The sequence below is a fragment of the Nuphar pumila genome, chromosome 13 (assembly GCF_984573655.1).
Source record: "Nuphar pumila chromosome 13, dmNupPumi1.hap1.1, whole genome shotgun sequence".
Taxonomy (NCBI): Eukaryota; Viridiplantae; Streptophyta; class Magnoliopsida; order Nymphaeales; family Nymphaeaceae; genus Nuphar; species Nuphar pumila.
Window position 1 is genome coordinate 99,170,722 of NC_143261.1, and position 17,864 is coordinate 99,188,585.

The following is a 17,864-nucleotide window of genomic DNA, read 5'->3' on the forward strand; positions in this document are numbered from 1 at the left end:
GATGGTCTTATTCATTGCCTATGTCCTCGCCGCAGGCGTGGACCCCACACGTCCTGCAAGCCGGGCCCCACTAAAAAAATGCTGTCATGTGATTTAGCCAGAAGACATAGACTTGGACCTTTCCGATCACCAGTTCGTCACCTTGTCAATCTCATAGCGTCATTTCGTCCCTTCGATCCGACGCAACCGAGTTTCCTCTTGTCGTCTTTATTTTATCCATTTAATTATTTTTTAATTCCATTTTTTTAAAAAGTGAAAAATAAAAAAGTGGGGGGAAGAAGAAAACCGCTCTCAGCGAACTGTTCCAGATCCTTCCGATACAATGCGTCCGGCGGATCAAATTCTCGGAATCTGAGCTCCCTTCACGTTTGGTTTTCTGGAATTCCCAAAAGCGTCGATCTAGGGTTTCTTCTTCTGGTTTTTTCCTTCTTCGGTGGGGGGGAAGAGGGAAGCGGCGGAGGGAAGATGAGTTCCGGCGAACTCGTTAGCATCCAACCCAACGAGCTCAGATTCCCATGTAACGCCTTCTTTTCGGAGTTGTTCTCTGTTTGGATTCGTCGGCGTTTCGGTTTTCCTCCGTTTGGTTTCTTTCCTTTTCTTAGTGTTTTTTCTGTTTCCGGTGGAATTCTGCCTGATTTTGTTTTTTGGTTTGGGGACGTGAAGTTGAATTGAAGAAACAGATATCGTGTTCTCTCCAATTGACGAATCAGACGGATCAGTATGTGGCCTTCAAGGTGCTTCTATGCTTCCTCTTCGTTTTATCGTGTTTTGGGGTGGTTTCTCTTTCGGAGACCGTGACGATTTTAGGATGATGTAAAAAATCGAATGTTTCCTTTTGGATTCCCGTTGGTTTTTATCAGGTCAAGACCACGAATCCGAAGAAGTATTGCGTTCGGCCAAACACCGGAATCATCTTGCCGCGGACCACTTGCGATGTCATAGGTACGATCTTTATCGTCGCCGTCGGAGGCTTCGTTCTTGTAGTTTTTTCCTTTTTCCGATGACGATTTGGGTTTGGGATTCTTGGGGATTGTTCTTTGATGGTTGTAATTTAATGCTGGTTTGCGTTAGTAACAATGCAAGCCCAACGTGAGGCTCCTCCGGATATGCAATGCAAGGATAAATTCTTGATCCAGAGCGTCGTCGCTGCTACTGGAGCTACTCAGAAGGATACTATGTCAGAAATGGTAAATTGGTCTCTTGTGGTGGTGATTTCTTTGGTTGGTTGCTTGTCGATGTTTTGATTATTGAATCCGTGAGTTGGGTGTGTGCAGTTCAACAAGGAAGCTGGTAACCATGTTGAGGAGTGTAAATTGAGAGTCGTGTATGTGTCTCCACCCCAGCCACCATCACCGGTTACCGAAGGATCGGAAGAGGGCTCCTCGCCGAGGGCATCTTTGTCGGAAGTTGGGAATGCTGCAGTATTCAATGGTGTATGTACTTTGGAATCAACCACTGACTCCTTATCTAACAACTGTTTGAATTTACATCTCTTGTTTTTTTAATGGTTGGATCTACTTATGTGAATCGATTTTTTATCTCAATTATTTAGGTATTGCGTGAAGATGCTGATTCCAAGGAAAGGGCCTCGGAGGTATTTACTTGTGAAAATTTCTGAACTAGATTACGTGAACTTGTTGTTTTATAATTATTGTTTGTGTATCTATAATTCTTTAAGCGCATGTGCATGCACAACTCTAAATAAGTAATTATTACAACCTTACATCATAATGCAAACATGTCAAAGGCTCAAGAAAGCTCTCATTTTGTTGTAAAGGTTGTGGGTGGCATCTAAGTTCTAACCTCTAACCAGTGTTGTCAGTATCGCATCTTATCATATGATACGATACCATATATCGTAGTATCGGTAGGGGACCCAATACAATATGAGACCCATATCGTATTCTGTATGATTATTGTACCAATATGATATGACTCGTATGATACATGGATGTATGGTACCATATTGTTTGAATATCATTTTTTTTATGATTGATAGATTAAGATGCTTCTTCTTTTGTTTTGTTATATTATATATACTTTGATATCAAACATTCATGCTTGTGAGTCGTGACTTTTTCTAAATGTTCGTTGGGAGTGTTATCACTATCTTATCGAATGTTTTATTAGTGCATGTTTATGTTTAATTACTCATGATGCATATATTCATTTTTTCTATTGAATTCTATATTTTTTCTTGCTTTTTGGAGATTTTTCTCTATTTTTTTAAAATTTTCAGATTTTTTTATGATTTTTAATTCATGTTTTTTCCAGTGTTATTAAAAACGCGCCTCAAGGCTCAAAAAGCGCGCCTCACCTCAAGGCGAGGGCCTTTGTGCCTTGAGGCACAGGCTTGAAGCGCAAATGCATAGAGGCGTACACCTCATAGGCCTTGAGGGGTAAGCCTCGAGGCGAGGTGCGCCTCACGGTGAGGCGCGCACGCCTCATGATTATGGTCAAATGAGGGTCAAATCCCTCATTTGACCATAATTAAAATCTTGCCCCCCAACCCTAACGAGGGTCGGGGGCCCTAATCTCTCGCAGCCCCTCTCTCTCTCTCGTCTCTCACAATCTCTCCCTCTCTCTCGCAGCCCCTCTCTCTCTCGTCTCTCACAATCTCTCCCTCTCTCTCGCAGCCCCTCTCCCTCTCTCTCTCACAACCTCTCACAACCCCTCTCACTCTCTCTCACAGTCCCTCTCTAGCGTCTCTCCCTTGTCGGCCTCCTCCTTCTCGCCCGAAGCAGATGCAACGCCGGAAGCAGCCATACCCCAGGTAACCCGACCCCCTTCATTCTTTTTCCTTCGTGTCTGCCTCCCTCTCTTGAATCTCTGTAGCAGGCAGGGGCACGACCCCTGCCGTGCGATTTATTCCGTCAGGCCCGACCCCCTTCGTAGATCTTGAGACCAAGGTTGGGAAGTTGGTTGTACCAATGTTTATAGAGAAGAGCAGTTTGTAAACGAACCAAACTGAAAGCCTTGTTCAAGCTCAGTTCGATTACAACCTAGCTGAACATGAGCTTGCACAAGCTCAAGCTAGCCAAAACTGAGTTGGCTCGTTAAGCAGAACTAGGTTTTTTTTACAAGAAGCCACAACAAAAATGAACCAGTGACCTCATTGTTTTTATCATATTTGTATAACCAGTTCATTTACTCTTATGTTTGTTGGCATATGATAAACCTAATCGTGCTCATTTCACTTATATTGCACGAACTGCTTCTTGCTTATTGCTCAGCTCATTGAGCTCAAGTCTGAATGAGCTTTGTGCGAGCCAACTAAGTAGAGCAGTGAGTTGCTCTGTTCGCTTACAATCCCTAACAAATGGGGTGAATGAGATAGCTGGATGGTAAAGTTGCACTAATCTTTTTTGTCCATAGGAAATGTTGGGGAGCTCAAGTTTGGGGACGGTTTCTCTGCGTAAGAATAAAAAAAGTAGCTTTTAATATATATTTTGAATTATTTCAATAGAAATGTATAAAAGATGCAGTAAAATATCACAAAATTATTCTTGTGTATTAATTAAAAAGTCAAAAAAATTGATGTTCTCATGTGCTATGTTTCAAAAATTTTACAAACTCCCATCTCAAACTCTTTCGTTTGTGGGTACACCCTTATTGAATTGGTGGTTCAGTGGCCACATTTTGAATGACCTTACTTCAGGCCAGTCAGTGGCACTTTTCTACATGAAAGATATTAGAATTAAATACATTTGCATTAGTTACATCAATGTTACTTTTACATGTTAATCTCATATTTTTTTTCGTATTTATTTGAGATTTTTTATTTCGTGTTGGTTGGTGCTTCATCAATAAAGCATTTCTTATTTATTTATATTTTTAGATAATTTTTATAGCTTTTTTAAGTTTAAAAAAAATTGTTTTGAGGCTTACGCCTCGCCTCAGATTTTGGTGGAGCGCCTCGCTACGCCTCAATGCTTTCGTACTATGTGATTTTTGTAGACGATTACACTAGATTTTGTTGGATATATTTTCTTAAACATAAACATGAAGTGTTTTCAACTTTTAAAACTTTTCGTATGATGGTTTTTAACCAATTCAATGGAAGTTTAAAAATTCTTAGATCCGACTCTGGTGGCGAATTCCTTTCAAACGAATTCAAGAGTTATCTTGAAAGTTATGGTATCCTCCATCAAAAATCATATCCTAAAACCCCACAACAAAATGGGTTAGTTGAATGAAAGCAATAGGCATATCATTGAAACAACTAGAACCTTGCTCATTTCGCAAAATATTCAAAAAAAAACTCTGGGCTGAGGCAGCCCTTGCATCCGTCTATCTCATAAATAGACTTCCATCAAAAAATTTGAACAAGATTTCCCCATTTGAAAAATTGTATGAGAAAGAACCTGATTATAGCAGGTTAAGGGTTCTTAGATGTAAATGTTTTGTTCTTACTGATAAAAACAACAAACTTTTCCCAAAGGCCATTCTTTGCGTCTTTCTTGGTTATTTCGAAACCCAAAAGGGTTTTCGATGTTATGATGTTAAAAATGACAAATTATATGTTTCCAGAAATGTAAGTTTTTTGGAAAATCTTAGTGGTTTCGAAAACCTTGAATCTAATGATGAAAACGTAGATTATTCTTTTTTATTTGATCTGTTAACTGAAAGTGACGATACTAGTGATGATGAGTCAAATCAGAATGACTCAAGTGATAATGAAACCAGGGAAACCAGTCTTGTGTCCTCTCCATTTTCTCAACATGTCGATGTGGAACCTCCTAGGGATCCCATCATCTATACTCATAGAGATAGAAACACCTTCAGAAGTACCCTTGAAAGATATGATGATGCTAGTAGGACTGCTCCTCAAAGTGAGAACCTTCGTAGGATTAATCCTTCTCACCTAAACATAGAGTTTGTCTAGGCGTCATTCATTCTTACATAGAACCTAGAAACTTTGAGGAAGCACGAAAATGTCGTGAATGGATAGCCGCCATGGATAATGAACTCGGAGCTCTGAAAGAGCCAAGACATGGAAATTTCAAGACCTTCCTAGAGGTAAGAAAACAATAGGGTGTAGATGGGTATTTAAGGTTAAGACTAAGAGTGATGGATCCCTCAAAAGATATAAGGCTTGACTGGTTGCAAAGGGGTATAGTCAAGAATATGGGATTGATTATGAGGAGACATTTGCTCCAATAGCTCGGATGATTAATGTCTGATGTCTTATAGTTGTTGCCTCAATCAACAAATGGAACATCTATTAAATGGATGTTAAGAATGCCTTTCTAAACGGAGAGCTACCAGAAGAAGTGTATATGGATGCTCCTCCTGAAATGGAGACTCTTAAAGGAAAGGTGTTTCGCATTCAAAAGGCACTTTATGGTTTGAAACAAGCCCCCAAGGCTTGGTATGATAGGTTTAATTCCGTAATGATAGAAAATGGTTTTTCATCCTGTTTTTCTGATACTGCTTTGTTTGTTAGAAAATCCAATGCAGGTATTGTCATCTTATTGTTGTATGTGGATGACATGCTCATAACTGGTAGTGATTCTCAAGGGGTTAAGAGCATAAAATCAATTTTGAAAGATAAGTTTGAAATGTCTGATCTGGGTTTTCTAACTTATTTTTTGGGTATTGAAGTAACATACTCTCATAGAGGGTATTTCTTATCTCAAACTAAGCTTGCTTCTGAGATTATTAACAAATCAGGTATTACAGATGAAAAGGTTTGTGAAACTCTTGCTATAGTAGGAGCTAAAATGAAGATTGATGATGGTGTTTCCCTTTCAGATCCTACTCCCTACAGACAGCTTGTTGGTTCATTGATGTATTTGAGTATCACCAGACCAGAGTCCATACTGCAAGCCAGTTTCAGCATGCACCAACTTTCGTCCACATGAGTGTCATCTTGCGAGTCGTAAGATACATAAAAGGTACTCTAAATAAGGGAGTTTTTCTGTCATCTTCTTCTGATTTAAAATTAATTGCTTATACTGACTCTGATTGGGAAGGTGACCCAAATAACTGTTACTCCACCACTGGTTTTTGAAATGAAATGGGGATCTTCGAAACACGTGCTTTGATTAACAAGAGCAAGTGTCAAGAATGACACTAAAGCATAACCCTTAAAAAGGGTATAACTGGAAACAAAATAAAAATAATAAAGTATTCTTTATTGATATGAAAAACCAATTGCTTAAGAAGCATTGGGGGTAAAATACAAGAGGGGCTGCACCCCTTTATATACACAGCTGAAAGAGGACTCAATAGAGCTGTTGGGCACAGTCCAACAGCTCTATTTAGAGCTGTTGGACTGTGTCAGTCCAACAGCTCTATTGCTAGTCAAGTCTGGACAGGACTTGACTAGCAACAGTCATTCTAGTTCAAACTGAACTAGATGACATAAAGACAAAAAAATAAAAATAAAGGAAAAAAAATACAGAAAAGAAAGAAATTAAAAATGTATTTATATATATATAATAATATAATATTATTATATATACATATATGTACAGTTTTACATTTTAACACTCCCCCTCAAACTTACGGTACAATGAGCGAAAGTTTGTCTAAGAGAAAGTGAAATCGGGGAGCAGCGAGAGGCTTTGTAAAGAAGTCTGCTAACTGATATTCTGAAGTGACATATGGCAGATCAATTATCCCGTGTAGATATTCCTCTCTGACGTAGTGACAATCCATTTCGATGTGTTTGGTGCGTTCGTGGAATGTTCTGTTACTGGCAATGTAGATCGCACTTTTGTTGTCACAACACATTTGTGAAGCCTTTGTTGCTTCAACTCCCATGTCAGCAAGCAGTCGTCGGAGCCAAACTACTTCCATGGTCGTGGTTGCCATGGCTCTGTATTCAGCTTCGGTGGATGAGAGAGATACCTTCTGTTGCTTTTTACACCTCCACGAGATTAATGATTCCCCTAAAAAGACACAAAAGCCACTGGTTGAGTGTCTGTTATTGGGATCACCTCCCCAATCAGCATCAGTATATGCAATTAAATCAAGAGAAGAGGAGGAAGATAAGAAAAGTCCTCGTGAAAGAGAGGACTTGATGTATCTGATAATACGCATGACTGCTCCCATATGAACAAAAGTAGGAGCATGTTGAAATTGACTTGATGTATGAACAACATGTGCTATATCTGGTCTGGTAATGGATAGATAGGAAAGTGCCCCGACAAGCTGTCTGTAAGGAGTAGGGTCTGCAAGAAGTTCTCCATCATCAATCTTCATTTTAACATTAACAACTTTTGGAGTGTCAACTTTCTTATCATCAGTAATACCAGACCTGAAAACAATATCAAAAGCAAATTTAGTCTGAGATAATAAATATCCTCTAGGAGAATAAGCAACTTCAATGCCTAAAAAATATCTCAACAAGCCCAAATCAGTCATTTCAAAATGAGATTTAAGAAGTGTTTTGATTGTTTCAACTCCCTGTTTATCGCTTCCGGTGATGATCATATCATCCACATAGAGAAGAAGCACAATGATCCCTGCATCAGAATTCTTAATAAACAAAGCAGTGTCAGTTAAACAGAATTGAAAACCAATATCAATCATAACACGACTAAACCTATCATACCAAGCTTTTGGTGCTTGTTTAAGTCCATAAAGAGCTTTTTCTAAGCGAAGGACTTTACCCTTAGGAATACTTAGACCAGGAGGGGGTTCCATATATACTTCTTCAACTAGCTTTCCATTTAAAAAAGCATTTTTGACATCCATTTGAAAAATAGACCATTTTTTTATAGAAGCTAAGGCAATTAAGGTTCGGACAGTAGTCATACGAGCCACCGGAGCAAAGGTTTCTTCATAATCAATCCCATATTCTTGGGCATAACCTTTGGCTACTAAACGGGCTTTATATCTTTCAAGAGTACCATCACTCTTGGTTTTAATTTTATAAACCCATCGACATCCTATAGTTTTCTTCCCTGGAGGAAGATCTTGAATATTCCATGTAGAAGCCTTTTCAAGTGCATCTAATTCAGCTTTCATGGCTTCTATCCATTTGATATCATTTTTTGCTTGAAAATATGTGGATGGTTCTTCATATGAGTGAATTAATGCAATAACTGCCCTATATGTGGGTGAGAAAGACTCGTATGATACAAACTTTTCTGGAGGCCTCGAGATTCGGGATGATTGTCTAGTTGGAATGTTAGAATATTTCTCAAGTGCACATGGAGTATTAGACTCTTGTCGCCTGGAATATTGAATACTAGTATCTCTATGAACTTCTTCATTTTCAACATTAAGATCAATAATTCTTTGATCATCATCAAAGTTACAATCAAGGTCATATTCATCAGATGTTGATGTTAGATCTAGCAAAAAGGAGTACTCAGTGACGTCTTTTAATTTTCTAAAATCAAAGAAGCTCTCCTTTTCAAGAAAGGAAACATTTCTAGACACATATAGTTTATTATTTTTGAAGTCAAAACATCTATAACCTTTCTGGTTTTCAGCATATCCTAAAAAGGCACAGGGAATCGCACGAGGGGAAAGTTTATCATTTTTGTCAGTAAATATGAAACATTTGCACCCAAATATTCTTAATCTAGAGTAGTCTGGAGAAATGTTCATAAGTTTTTCAATGGGAGTGATATTTTGTAACGAAGAAGATGGCATCCTATTAATGAGATAGGTGGCAGTTAAGGCAGCTTCTGCCCAAAAGTCTTTAGGGACTTGATTTGCTATTAATAAAGTTCTAGTGGTTTCTATAATATGGCGATGTTTTCGTTCTGCCAGTCCATTTTGTTGAGGTGTATAAGGACAAGATCTTTGATGTGTGATGCCATGCAATTTAAGATAATTTTGAAAATCTGTGGATAAAAACTCTCCCCCTGAATCTGTGCGAAAAATAGTAATATCATTTTGAAATTTGTTTTTAACCATATTATGAAAAGTTTGAAAGTATGAAAATACTTCAGACTTATGTTTGAGAAAGTACATCCACGTATGTCGGGAGAAATCATCGACAAAAATAACATAGTAAACAAATCCTCCTTTAGAAATTACTGGTGCAGGACCCCAAACATCCGAGTGTATTAATTCAAGTGGTCTTGAAGAGAAAAAGGTTCTGTTCTGAAATGGTAATCTTTTCATTTTGCCGAGAATACAATCTTTACAATCAAATGATTCAGAGTTACAAAATTTTCCTAGATTTGGAAAATGTTGGATTTTGGCTATATGTGGGTGACCAAGTCTCTTATGCCACAGTTCCAACTCTATTTTTTGAATATTATAACAAAAAGCTTTTTTCGGCATTTCCAAAAAATCCATGTAATAGAGTCCTCCTTCTCTATGGCCTTCCCCAATCAGCTTGCCTGACTGGCGATCCTGTACCCAACAACCATGAGAAGAAAAAGAAATATTACACCCATAATCAGAAATTTGAGATACAGATAAAAGATTTAAATTTAATTTGGGAACATGTCTAATTTCTGGAATAAAAAATTTTTTTGTTTTATAAATTTTTTCAAAATTTCCTATTCCTTCTATTTCAAGAGAAGTCCCATCAGCAGTAAAGACCTTTGACACACTTGTTTTATTTTTAACACATTTGGATAGACTTTGATTATTTGGGGTCATATGAAAAGATGCACCAGAGTCAAGAAGCCAAGAAATTTTACCTAAATCAGAAAAAGATGAGGCTGCTGCGCCGGTTGAAGCTTCAGATGAGGAAGAGGCACCTTTGATGAGAGGCTGAAGAATCTCCATTAGTTGGGCCAGGGAAACTGGTGCATCCTGATCTTTAGGCTCTGATCCAGCATTGCAGCTCTTTTTTCTCTCAGCTCCTTAAGTTTGGGACATTGTGGCCTGTAGTGTCCCGGTTCATGACAGTGATGACAAATAACTTTCTTCTTATCATAGTCACCATTTTGTCGGTTAAAGTGAGGAGGCCTATATGATCGAACATGATTCCCTGGTCTAGACACGGCTAAAACGGAATCATCTTCAATTTTTAAAGAACCTTTCCGGAGACGATTTTCTTCCATTGTTAACTCTTCAATAGTTTCAACAATAGAAGGAATTTTTCCCCGGTGAAGTAGGGCCGATTTAGTGGTTTCAAATTCCGGCCTTAATCCAGTGATAAACTGGTAAAAATGTTCAGCATCGAGTTGTTTCTGACGAAGCTCGATGTCTTCGGCACAATGCCACTTTGGTTCTAAAAGGGAAAGTTATTCCCAAAGTTCGAACAACCCATTGTAATATTCACGAATAGTTTTGTCTCCTTGTGTCATCATTCGAACTTTTTCTTGGAGGTTGCACACGTGTGCAATATCTTTAAGGGAATACATATTCTTAAGGTATTCCCATGCCTTATCGGCATGATCAAATTTGGCAAGACTTGAGCATTTTTTAATGTCAACGCTATTGATAAGCCATGACATTATCTTCGCATGAGATATTCTCCATTCTTTCCATTTCTTCTCGTATGAGGCAATAGCCTTGATTTTCTCTTCTTCCGATAGAGGGACCTCTTTATCTCCCTCCTTTTTAGTAATAGATAGCTTAGGTTCCGAATCGGAACCATCCACAATCCCCCATAAGCCTTTTCCCCATATATGGTGCTTCATGATTGAAGCCCATGTTACATAGTTCGTATCGCTTAGTTTCATAGGCATGATGGTGACTTTATCATTGTCATCCATCGATTACAAGGAGAGAAAGAATAGGGATAGAAGAGAAACAAGAAGGAAAATGAGAAAGAAAGAAAAAAAACAATACAACAAGATGTGAAATCTTCTCCAATGAAGTGATAAAACACTTCTCTTCAAGTGGCGAACACTTTTGCAAACGGGCACGGAAACCGAGGCAGCTTTTCCTCAAGATTTAGTACTTCCGCGGCTCTGATACCATGAAATGAAATGGGGATCTTCGAAACACGTGCTTTGATTAACAAGAGCAAGTGTCAAGAATGACACTAAAGCATAACCCTTAAAAAGGGTATAACTGGAAACAAAATAAAAATAAAAAAGTATTCTTTATTGATATGAAAAACCAATTGCTTAAGAAGCATTGGGGGTAAAATACAAGAGGGGCTGCACCCCTTTATATACACAGCTGAAAGAGGACTCAATAGAGCTGTTGGGCACAGTCCAACAGCTCTATTTAGAGCTGTTGGACTGTGTCAGTCCAACAGCTCTATTGCTAGTCAAGTCTGGACAGGACTTGACTAGCAACAGTCATTCTAGTTCAAACTGAACTAGATGACATAAAGACAAAAAAATAAAGGAAAAAAAATACAGAAAAGAAAGAAATTAAAAATGTATTTATATATATAATAATATAATATTATTATATATACATATATGTACAGTTTTACATTTTAACAGTTTTTGTGTGTTCTTACGAGACTCACTGATTTCGTGGAGATGTAAGAAGCAACAAAAAGTGTATCTATCATCAATTGAAGTCAAATATCGTGCCATGACAACTACTACCATGAAAATTGTATGGATCCATCAGCTACTTGAAGACATGAAGATCACTATTGAATGACCCACTAAGTTATGCTGTGATAACAAGAGTGAAATTTACATTGCCAAAAATCATACTTTCCACGAGCGGACTAAGCACATTGAAATGGATTGTCACTATGTTTGTGAAGCCTATCTAAAAGGAGTCATTGATCTACCTTATGTTACTTCAGAATATCAGTTGACTGACTTTTTCACTAAAGCCTTATGTGCACCTCGATTCAACTTTCTTCTTGGCAAACTTTCGGTCATCATGCCTTAAGTTTGAGGGGGGTGTTAAATTATGTATCAACCTTGTAATCTCGTATATATATATCTATATATATATATATATTTCTTTTTTGTCTCTTTGTTCACCTGAAAAGGGTATTTCTGTAAATACCTATTTTACGCATATTCCATTTTGAATATGATTGTAACTTTTTTAATTCTTTTATTTTTCTTCTTTTTTTTTCTTTTCCTTTTATTTTTGGTATTTTGTGCCACATAGGGAGGCTCCCCAAAGAGTCGTTGGGGAGCCTCCAACGGTCACATATGTGACCGTTGGGGGCTCCCAACGACTCTCTTGGGAGCCCCCTATGTGGTTCCTTGTTTGGTTATAAATAGGGGCTTATTCCCCCTTGTATTCTTATGGCTTTGAGTCAAAGCCCAAGCTTCTAATAAAGTTCGAATATTTATTTTTATGCCTTTGGTGCATTTGTGAGAGTTAGTGCTTTTATGCACAAGTGTTCTTATTGTGCATGTGTGCACATATTTGTTATCAAGAATATTAAGGTCTTGATCTTAGTATCTTGTTGAAGATACTTTCACAATATATATATCCGACGTTGATCCAGCGTGAGGGCTTGGGATTTGAGAAGTGTTTTGCGAAGGTCAATTCGGGTTTGGAGTATGGTATATAAATCTCTTTTTTTATTTTTTACATGGGTCAATTGTTATTAGGGCTCGATTGAGCCCAACTTAACAACTGATGGTTTGGACCAAGGTTGTTAGACTAGGAAGCTGAAGCGAAAAACAATACGGGAAGCGAAAGCGAGAAGCGATGTATTTTAAAATATATAGAAAGCGGGAAGCGAAGAATAAATATATATATATATATATATATATATATATATATATATATATATATATATATAAGAATTGAATGAGAATCAAAATGAAACAAAACAAAAATTAAAATAAAAGTGACTAATATTAAATTTCATAATTTTTAAGTGTAAAAATTAAAGATTTAACAAAATCTAAAGATTTAACAAAATCTAAAGATTTAACAAAATCTAAAAATGATGACTACCAATTTAGAGAAAGCATGGGAGAAAACACATAAAAATATGAAAAGTTGAGAAAGAGAACATATAAGAAGAATAGATGAAACGTGTGGAAAGCATAGGAGAAGCGTTGGGGGAATCAAGGTTTTCATCAAGTTTTGGAAGCGAGGAGTATCGCGCTTCCGAAGCGAGTTTCCGAGAAGCGAGCTTCCTACTATCTAAGAAGCTTCTGGTAACTCTGGTTTGGACTTGACTTAAGAGTTAAGACCAATTTGGCTCAGGGAAAAGTTTGATTCCCAAACCCGACCTACATTGGGTCAGGTTCTTGGCCTAATGTCTACCCTTAATACATAAAATGTAAATAAATAAAAATATATATATATATATATATATATTTATGATAGGAAAGGATATGAATGCTTTGAACTTCACCGAGGACATGGCATTGGATAGAAATGATTGGAGGAGAAGGATTCATGTGGAAGACCCAGAATGATTTTCTTTTTTGGTTCATATCGCCGACCCCAATTGTTTTGGGATGAAGGCGTAGTTGTTGTTGTTGTATATATATATATATATATATATATATATATATATATATATATATATATATTTACTTATTTATTTATTTATTTACATTTATATCCTTACTCTCATAATGACACTTTTAGAGTTTCCCATGCCATACCCTCCTTGTACGCGTACCTGTATGACATAGGTTTTGACTGATAACATACTCACTGTTATGCCCTGAGAAAATGACAAAAGGTACCTTTGCCTTATCTTTGAGGTGCAAACTTTTTCTTCTTTTTTTTCATGAAGTGCCTCTCAGGTGATTTCTTACAAAACCATGATGATGATGGTGATGATAATGTTGGTGGTGGTGATGGTAGTGATTAGAGTTTTGGTAATGTTAAATGCACATGACAATGATGATGGAGAAGCCATGTCACAAGGGCACAATAAATGGGTTCATATATTTAGGTGACATGACAATATGTGGACACATCACTTGACACATAATTACACGTCTTACATTATGTTCACATTTCAATAGTGTTTTCAATATAAATATATTATATGTCGTAAAATATAAAAATGTATTTTTACAATGAAAAATAAAAATACATGTGTCCTTGTGTCCTAGTTTGGAAAAAAAGCATATTCTTTTCTTGTTTCCATATCGAGTCCATGCATTTCTGTGTTCATATCTCATAGTGAACATGAACATGATGATGGTGGTGTGCATGACAACAATGTTGTGTTCATGAAAAATGGCAGTAATGATAGTGATACTGGTTCAAATAATGTGATGGTTGGTGGTATTGTTGGTGAATGTGTGAAAATGTTGGAGGCCTTAGTCTTTAAAAATAAGAGTGGTGGTGTTTGATTTGTTATTTGGAGAGTTAGACTAGGAGATATGCGGTGGTAAACCTGTTGGGTTTTAGAATACAAAGTTAAAAACTAATTGATTGCAAGCTATAAACCCTGTATTCCTCAAAAAAGAATATATTGAGTTACATTCTTTTAAAATGTTATATAAGCCCGTATGTTACCTGGACTCTCATAGAGGCCCAGTGTGATCGTATTCAGTTGTGGCCGGCACCAGTACTTTTTGACATGGCTTTGACGTCTATTTTTGTATTTCAAAGTGTCCGATACTATTAGACATCTGGACATAGTATCTCAAGTGTTTCACACTTCGTGTATGGTGTATAGACACTTCAACAATAAAAGTGTTAAATATTTTATAAATAACCTTTTGTTTTCTCAATTATTGACTACATGGTGAACAATGATGATCTTTGACATTAAATAGGCTTTTGAGTTTCTTTTTTATATGAACCTGGCAGTCTATCTAAACTTCAAGGACCTCACAAAATCTAATTTTTATTTTTTTAGTTTCTTCCTTTTTTCTTTGCCTCTCTTCTTGGTATCATATATCATTTCATGTTATGTCAAGGTGGTGCTCAATCCTCTAGTTAAAATAAGCAACCTTGTTTCTCTTTGTCGCTCTTCTCTCACTTATTTTCCTTCTCTCTATTGCCACACTTTTCTTTTCCTCCGTTTGACTAGAAAATTAAGGTTTATATTCTTGGACGTGTTTGCTCGAGAATAGGTTTGTAATTTTTTTCCTGACATTATATATATAGCTGTGTCAATGTATCTAATAATCAAAATTCGATGTGTTTGACACTTCATATCCATGTCTGACACAAACACTTGTATGAGTGTCTAGGTAATATATTAGAAGCCCTAGTGTATTGTATTGATATAAAGCAACCACAAACTTCATTAACTTTGATTTCATTAAAAAATAGAACAATCTATGGCCTTTTGTGGGACTGTCAGGGCTGTTGACACTTTGTGAACTCTCTTTTATAAAGTGCTCCCTCTCCTCTGCATCAGTATATGACCATGAGAAAATTATCAAAATATTAAAAGATTATTTACGAACTGTACTCTTTAGTTTTTCAATCTTTTTACATGATGGGACATGATTCCCTGTGTTCAAGGCACCTTGATGACACACACTGTCAAAGTAAACCAAATGACACCCACTGACCCACAGGTGTCCCATACACCTTGCTAGCTGGGTTGGCTTAAGGTGTTCAAGTTGAAGAACATTGCAAGTTTGATGCCTGGGGTGTGCATCCCTTGCCACAGGATCGAACAACAGGAAAGTACCTTAGGTGGGTAGGGCAGGAGTACTGCGGAGTTTAATACCGCAGATATTGAAACAGGGACAGGGTCAAAGTGGCACCTTTGGATCCATGAGGGGACTCCAAACCATAACTGTGGTTTCTCCTTGATATAAAGAAAAAATAAACCAAGTGATCTAGCAAAAAGAACCCTCAGAATTTAAAAATGTAGTGGTTCTTTTTCTGGTAAGCAACTAAACAAGAAGCAAGTCCATGTGATGTGATGATTTGCATTCTTGTGATTTTGAGTTGTTTATGTTGTGATGATCTCAGCAGAATCTTAGTCTGTTCAACGTTTGTTTCCTGTCAGCATGTTAAATTGTTGTTTGGATGGGAAGCCTGTGCAACACCTTGGTGTTTTTTCTAAAATATCCTATCATAACCAATTTATCCATTAATGTTCCTGTTTTTTCATGTGTCATGGCCAGTAACTGGTATGCAGGTCTATAAAGGTACTTTATCTATTATGCAGTTTTAAATAAAGAAAATTGTGATTCTTTTAGGGCTTGTTTTTGTCCTGGGGAAAGGGTGGTTTCTGTGGAAACCATGCCCCAAGAATTGCTGACACTCCAGCACCTCCTTATTTTTATTATATTGTGGTCTTTTTCTTTTTTGTTATGGTTTTGGGAGCTGCGGTGGGGTTGGGGGTGGGGGGTGATGGTGTTGAGGACTGTTGCTGCTTTCTACAAAGGAGTCTCCATGCTGCACATAGCATAATTCTGCAGGATGTAAATGCACCGTTGAGTCTTTTTTCGAACAATAGGCTTTCAGAACTGAAGAAATTCTTGGCCATTTACTTGTTGCTACTTTTGAAGGAGGCTACTTGAATGATAGCCAGTGCTCCTTTTGTGGTTCCTTTTCTTCTTTTTCCTCCAAGTTGTTTTGACAACTTAAACTTGTGAAGCTAGGGTCATGCTTGCCTTCAACTTAAGGAAAAGCCTACCAGAGGTCTGTTCAAAAGATTGATTTTTTAGTATGAGAAATCTGAATATCTGCGGTTGGCAATGGCACCACCTCCATTGCTGGAATAGTCCTAAATATTGCATATTCATAACAAGTGGATGCAAGATATCCCACTATTGGATGAACTAACAAGTGACTGTTCTAAGTGCTTTGTTTGGGGTATTGTTCTATAACCAAAAAGGATAATAGTAAGGGCATTATCCAAAATCATCATCATTGAAGGAGATGTATAACCTGGTTAATTTGCTTTGTAGGAGCTTTTGAGAAAGCAAAGCAATAGAGCTGGTGGTGGCTTTCCGTTCTTGTATGTGTTGATTGTCAGTCTGCTGGTACTCCTCATTGGTTATCTCATGAGGAGGATATGAAGAATATGGCTGTTCATGCTAGTAGCTGTTTGCAGTCTTCACAAGCTGGATTGCTCTGCTCTGGTTGAAAAGGGGAAGGGACAACATAATTATCGGGGCTTGATGTACGTCTTCGCCATCGAGCATTGCTTTATTTTGTGTATTGATTGATTGTTGTGTCAATTTTCTTTCTTTTTGCCTCTTTGTTGTTTAGATTTCCTTATTTAGATTCTCTAGTTTATCCTGGAAATCCAAATATTGCCTTCTGCAGTTGAATGAAGGGCACTTATTGTACGGGAGAACTGAAAATATTTTTCTCAAACATCTTAGTTTCTTTTGCTGCCCTGCTCTTTCGCATTCTTGCATTATCTGCACATCCAAAGTAGCACATGATGGTAGTGATTACTGTTCAACTTAAGGTGGTTAACTTCTGTAACTATTAGACAAGGAATAATTGAGTTGCATTTGTGTGTGCGCTTTTGTACGTGTACACACTTGAATTTTTATGCTAACAAATTTAGTAGTTTTATTTATTTATTTATTTATCTTTGGTTGGTTTTGGTACAACAAAGCTTTCACCTTCCTTGATAGGACAAGACATACACCCCTGATTGTGTAAAATAGCTGACATCTTGATTATACTGTGTTGAAATAATTGCAGATTTCACGATATTTTGACTAAACTATAGCATAGATACCGCAATGTTTTAGTCATTTAAAATGGCATCCAAGATATGTTTTTTGCAAGGGGATGCAGGTTTTGTTCTTAAGGTAGACAACGGGTAAGGCGCCTAATGGGCTTGTTGGAGGGTCAGCGTTTGGCTGGGTCTTGGACTTTTAGCTGCCTGTACAGGCTGACGTGGGGTGGGTTTAGGGGAATTTCAATAGCCCCTGGTCACTAATAGGGCCCCACCTGACCCAACATGCGAAGGACCCAACAAGACATGCTGGCTGGTCAAGGCTGGGGCATAGCATGGCAGGCTCTAACAAGCCTCTGTGATCAGGCAGGCAAATAGTGGTCAGATTTGGAGAAACTGTTTGACTGTTCTTCCATGTGCTTGGCATCATAGACGCTCTAAACTTTGCTTCTCACGAGAGAGGTAATTCCTCTGTATCGCCATT

At 37.5% G+C, this 17,864-nt stretch overlaps 1 protein-coding gene across 1 annotated transcript; it reads left to right on the top strand.

The window, feature by feature from the left end:
• Positions 1 to 240: 240 nt before the first annotated feature.
• On the top strand, positions 241 to 17,082 carry LOC149819416 (vesicle-associated protein 1-2-like). The gene is made up of 7 exons (XM_089985987.1): positions 241 to 517; positions 664 to 734; positions 861 to 942; positions 1,072 to 1,187; positions 1,275 to 1,433; positions 1,553 to 1,594; positions 16,653 to 17,082. Exons 1-7 carry the CDS (start codon positions 466 to 468, stop codon positions 16,761 to 16,763), a joined length of 633 nt encoding a protein of 210 aa, XP_089842113.1. The 5' UTR covers positions 241 to 465; the 3' UTR covers positions 16,764 to 17,082.
• Positions 17,083 to 17,864: the final 782 nt, after the last annotated feature.

Coding starts and splice junctions, on each gene's coding strand:
- LOC149819416 (XM_089985987.1), top strand. CDS start 466: ATGAGTTCCGGCGAACTCGTTAGCATCCAACCCAACGAGCTCAGATTC. Junction 518..663: donor CAACGAGCTCAGATTCCCAT/GTAACGCCTTCT, acceptor GGGGACGTGAAG/TTGAATTGAAGAAACAGATA. Junction 1,188..1,274: donor AGGATACTATGTCAGAAATG/GTAAATTGGTCT, acceptor GGGTGTGTGCAG/TTCAACAAGGAAGCTGGTAA.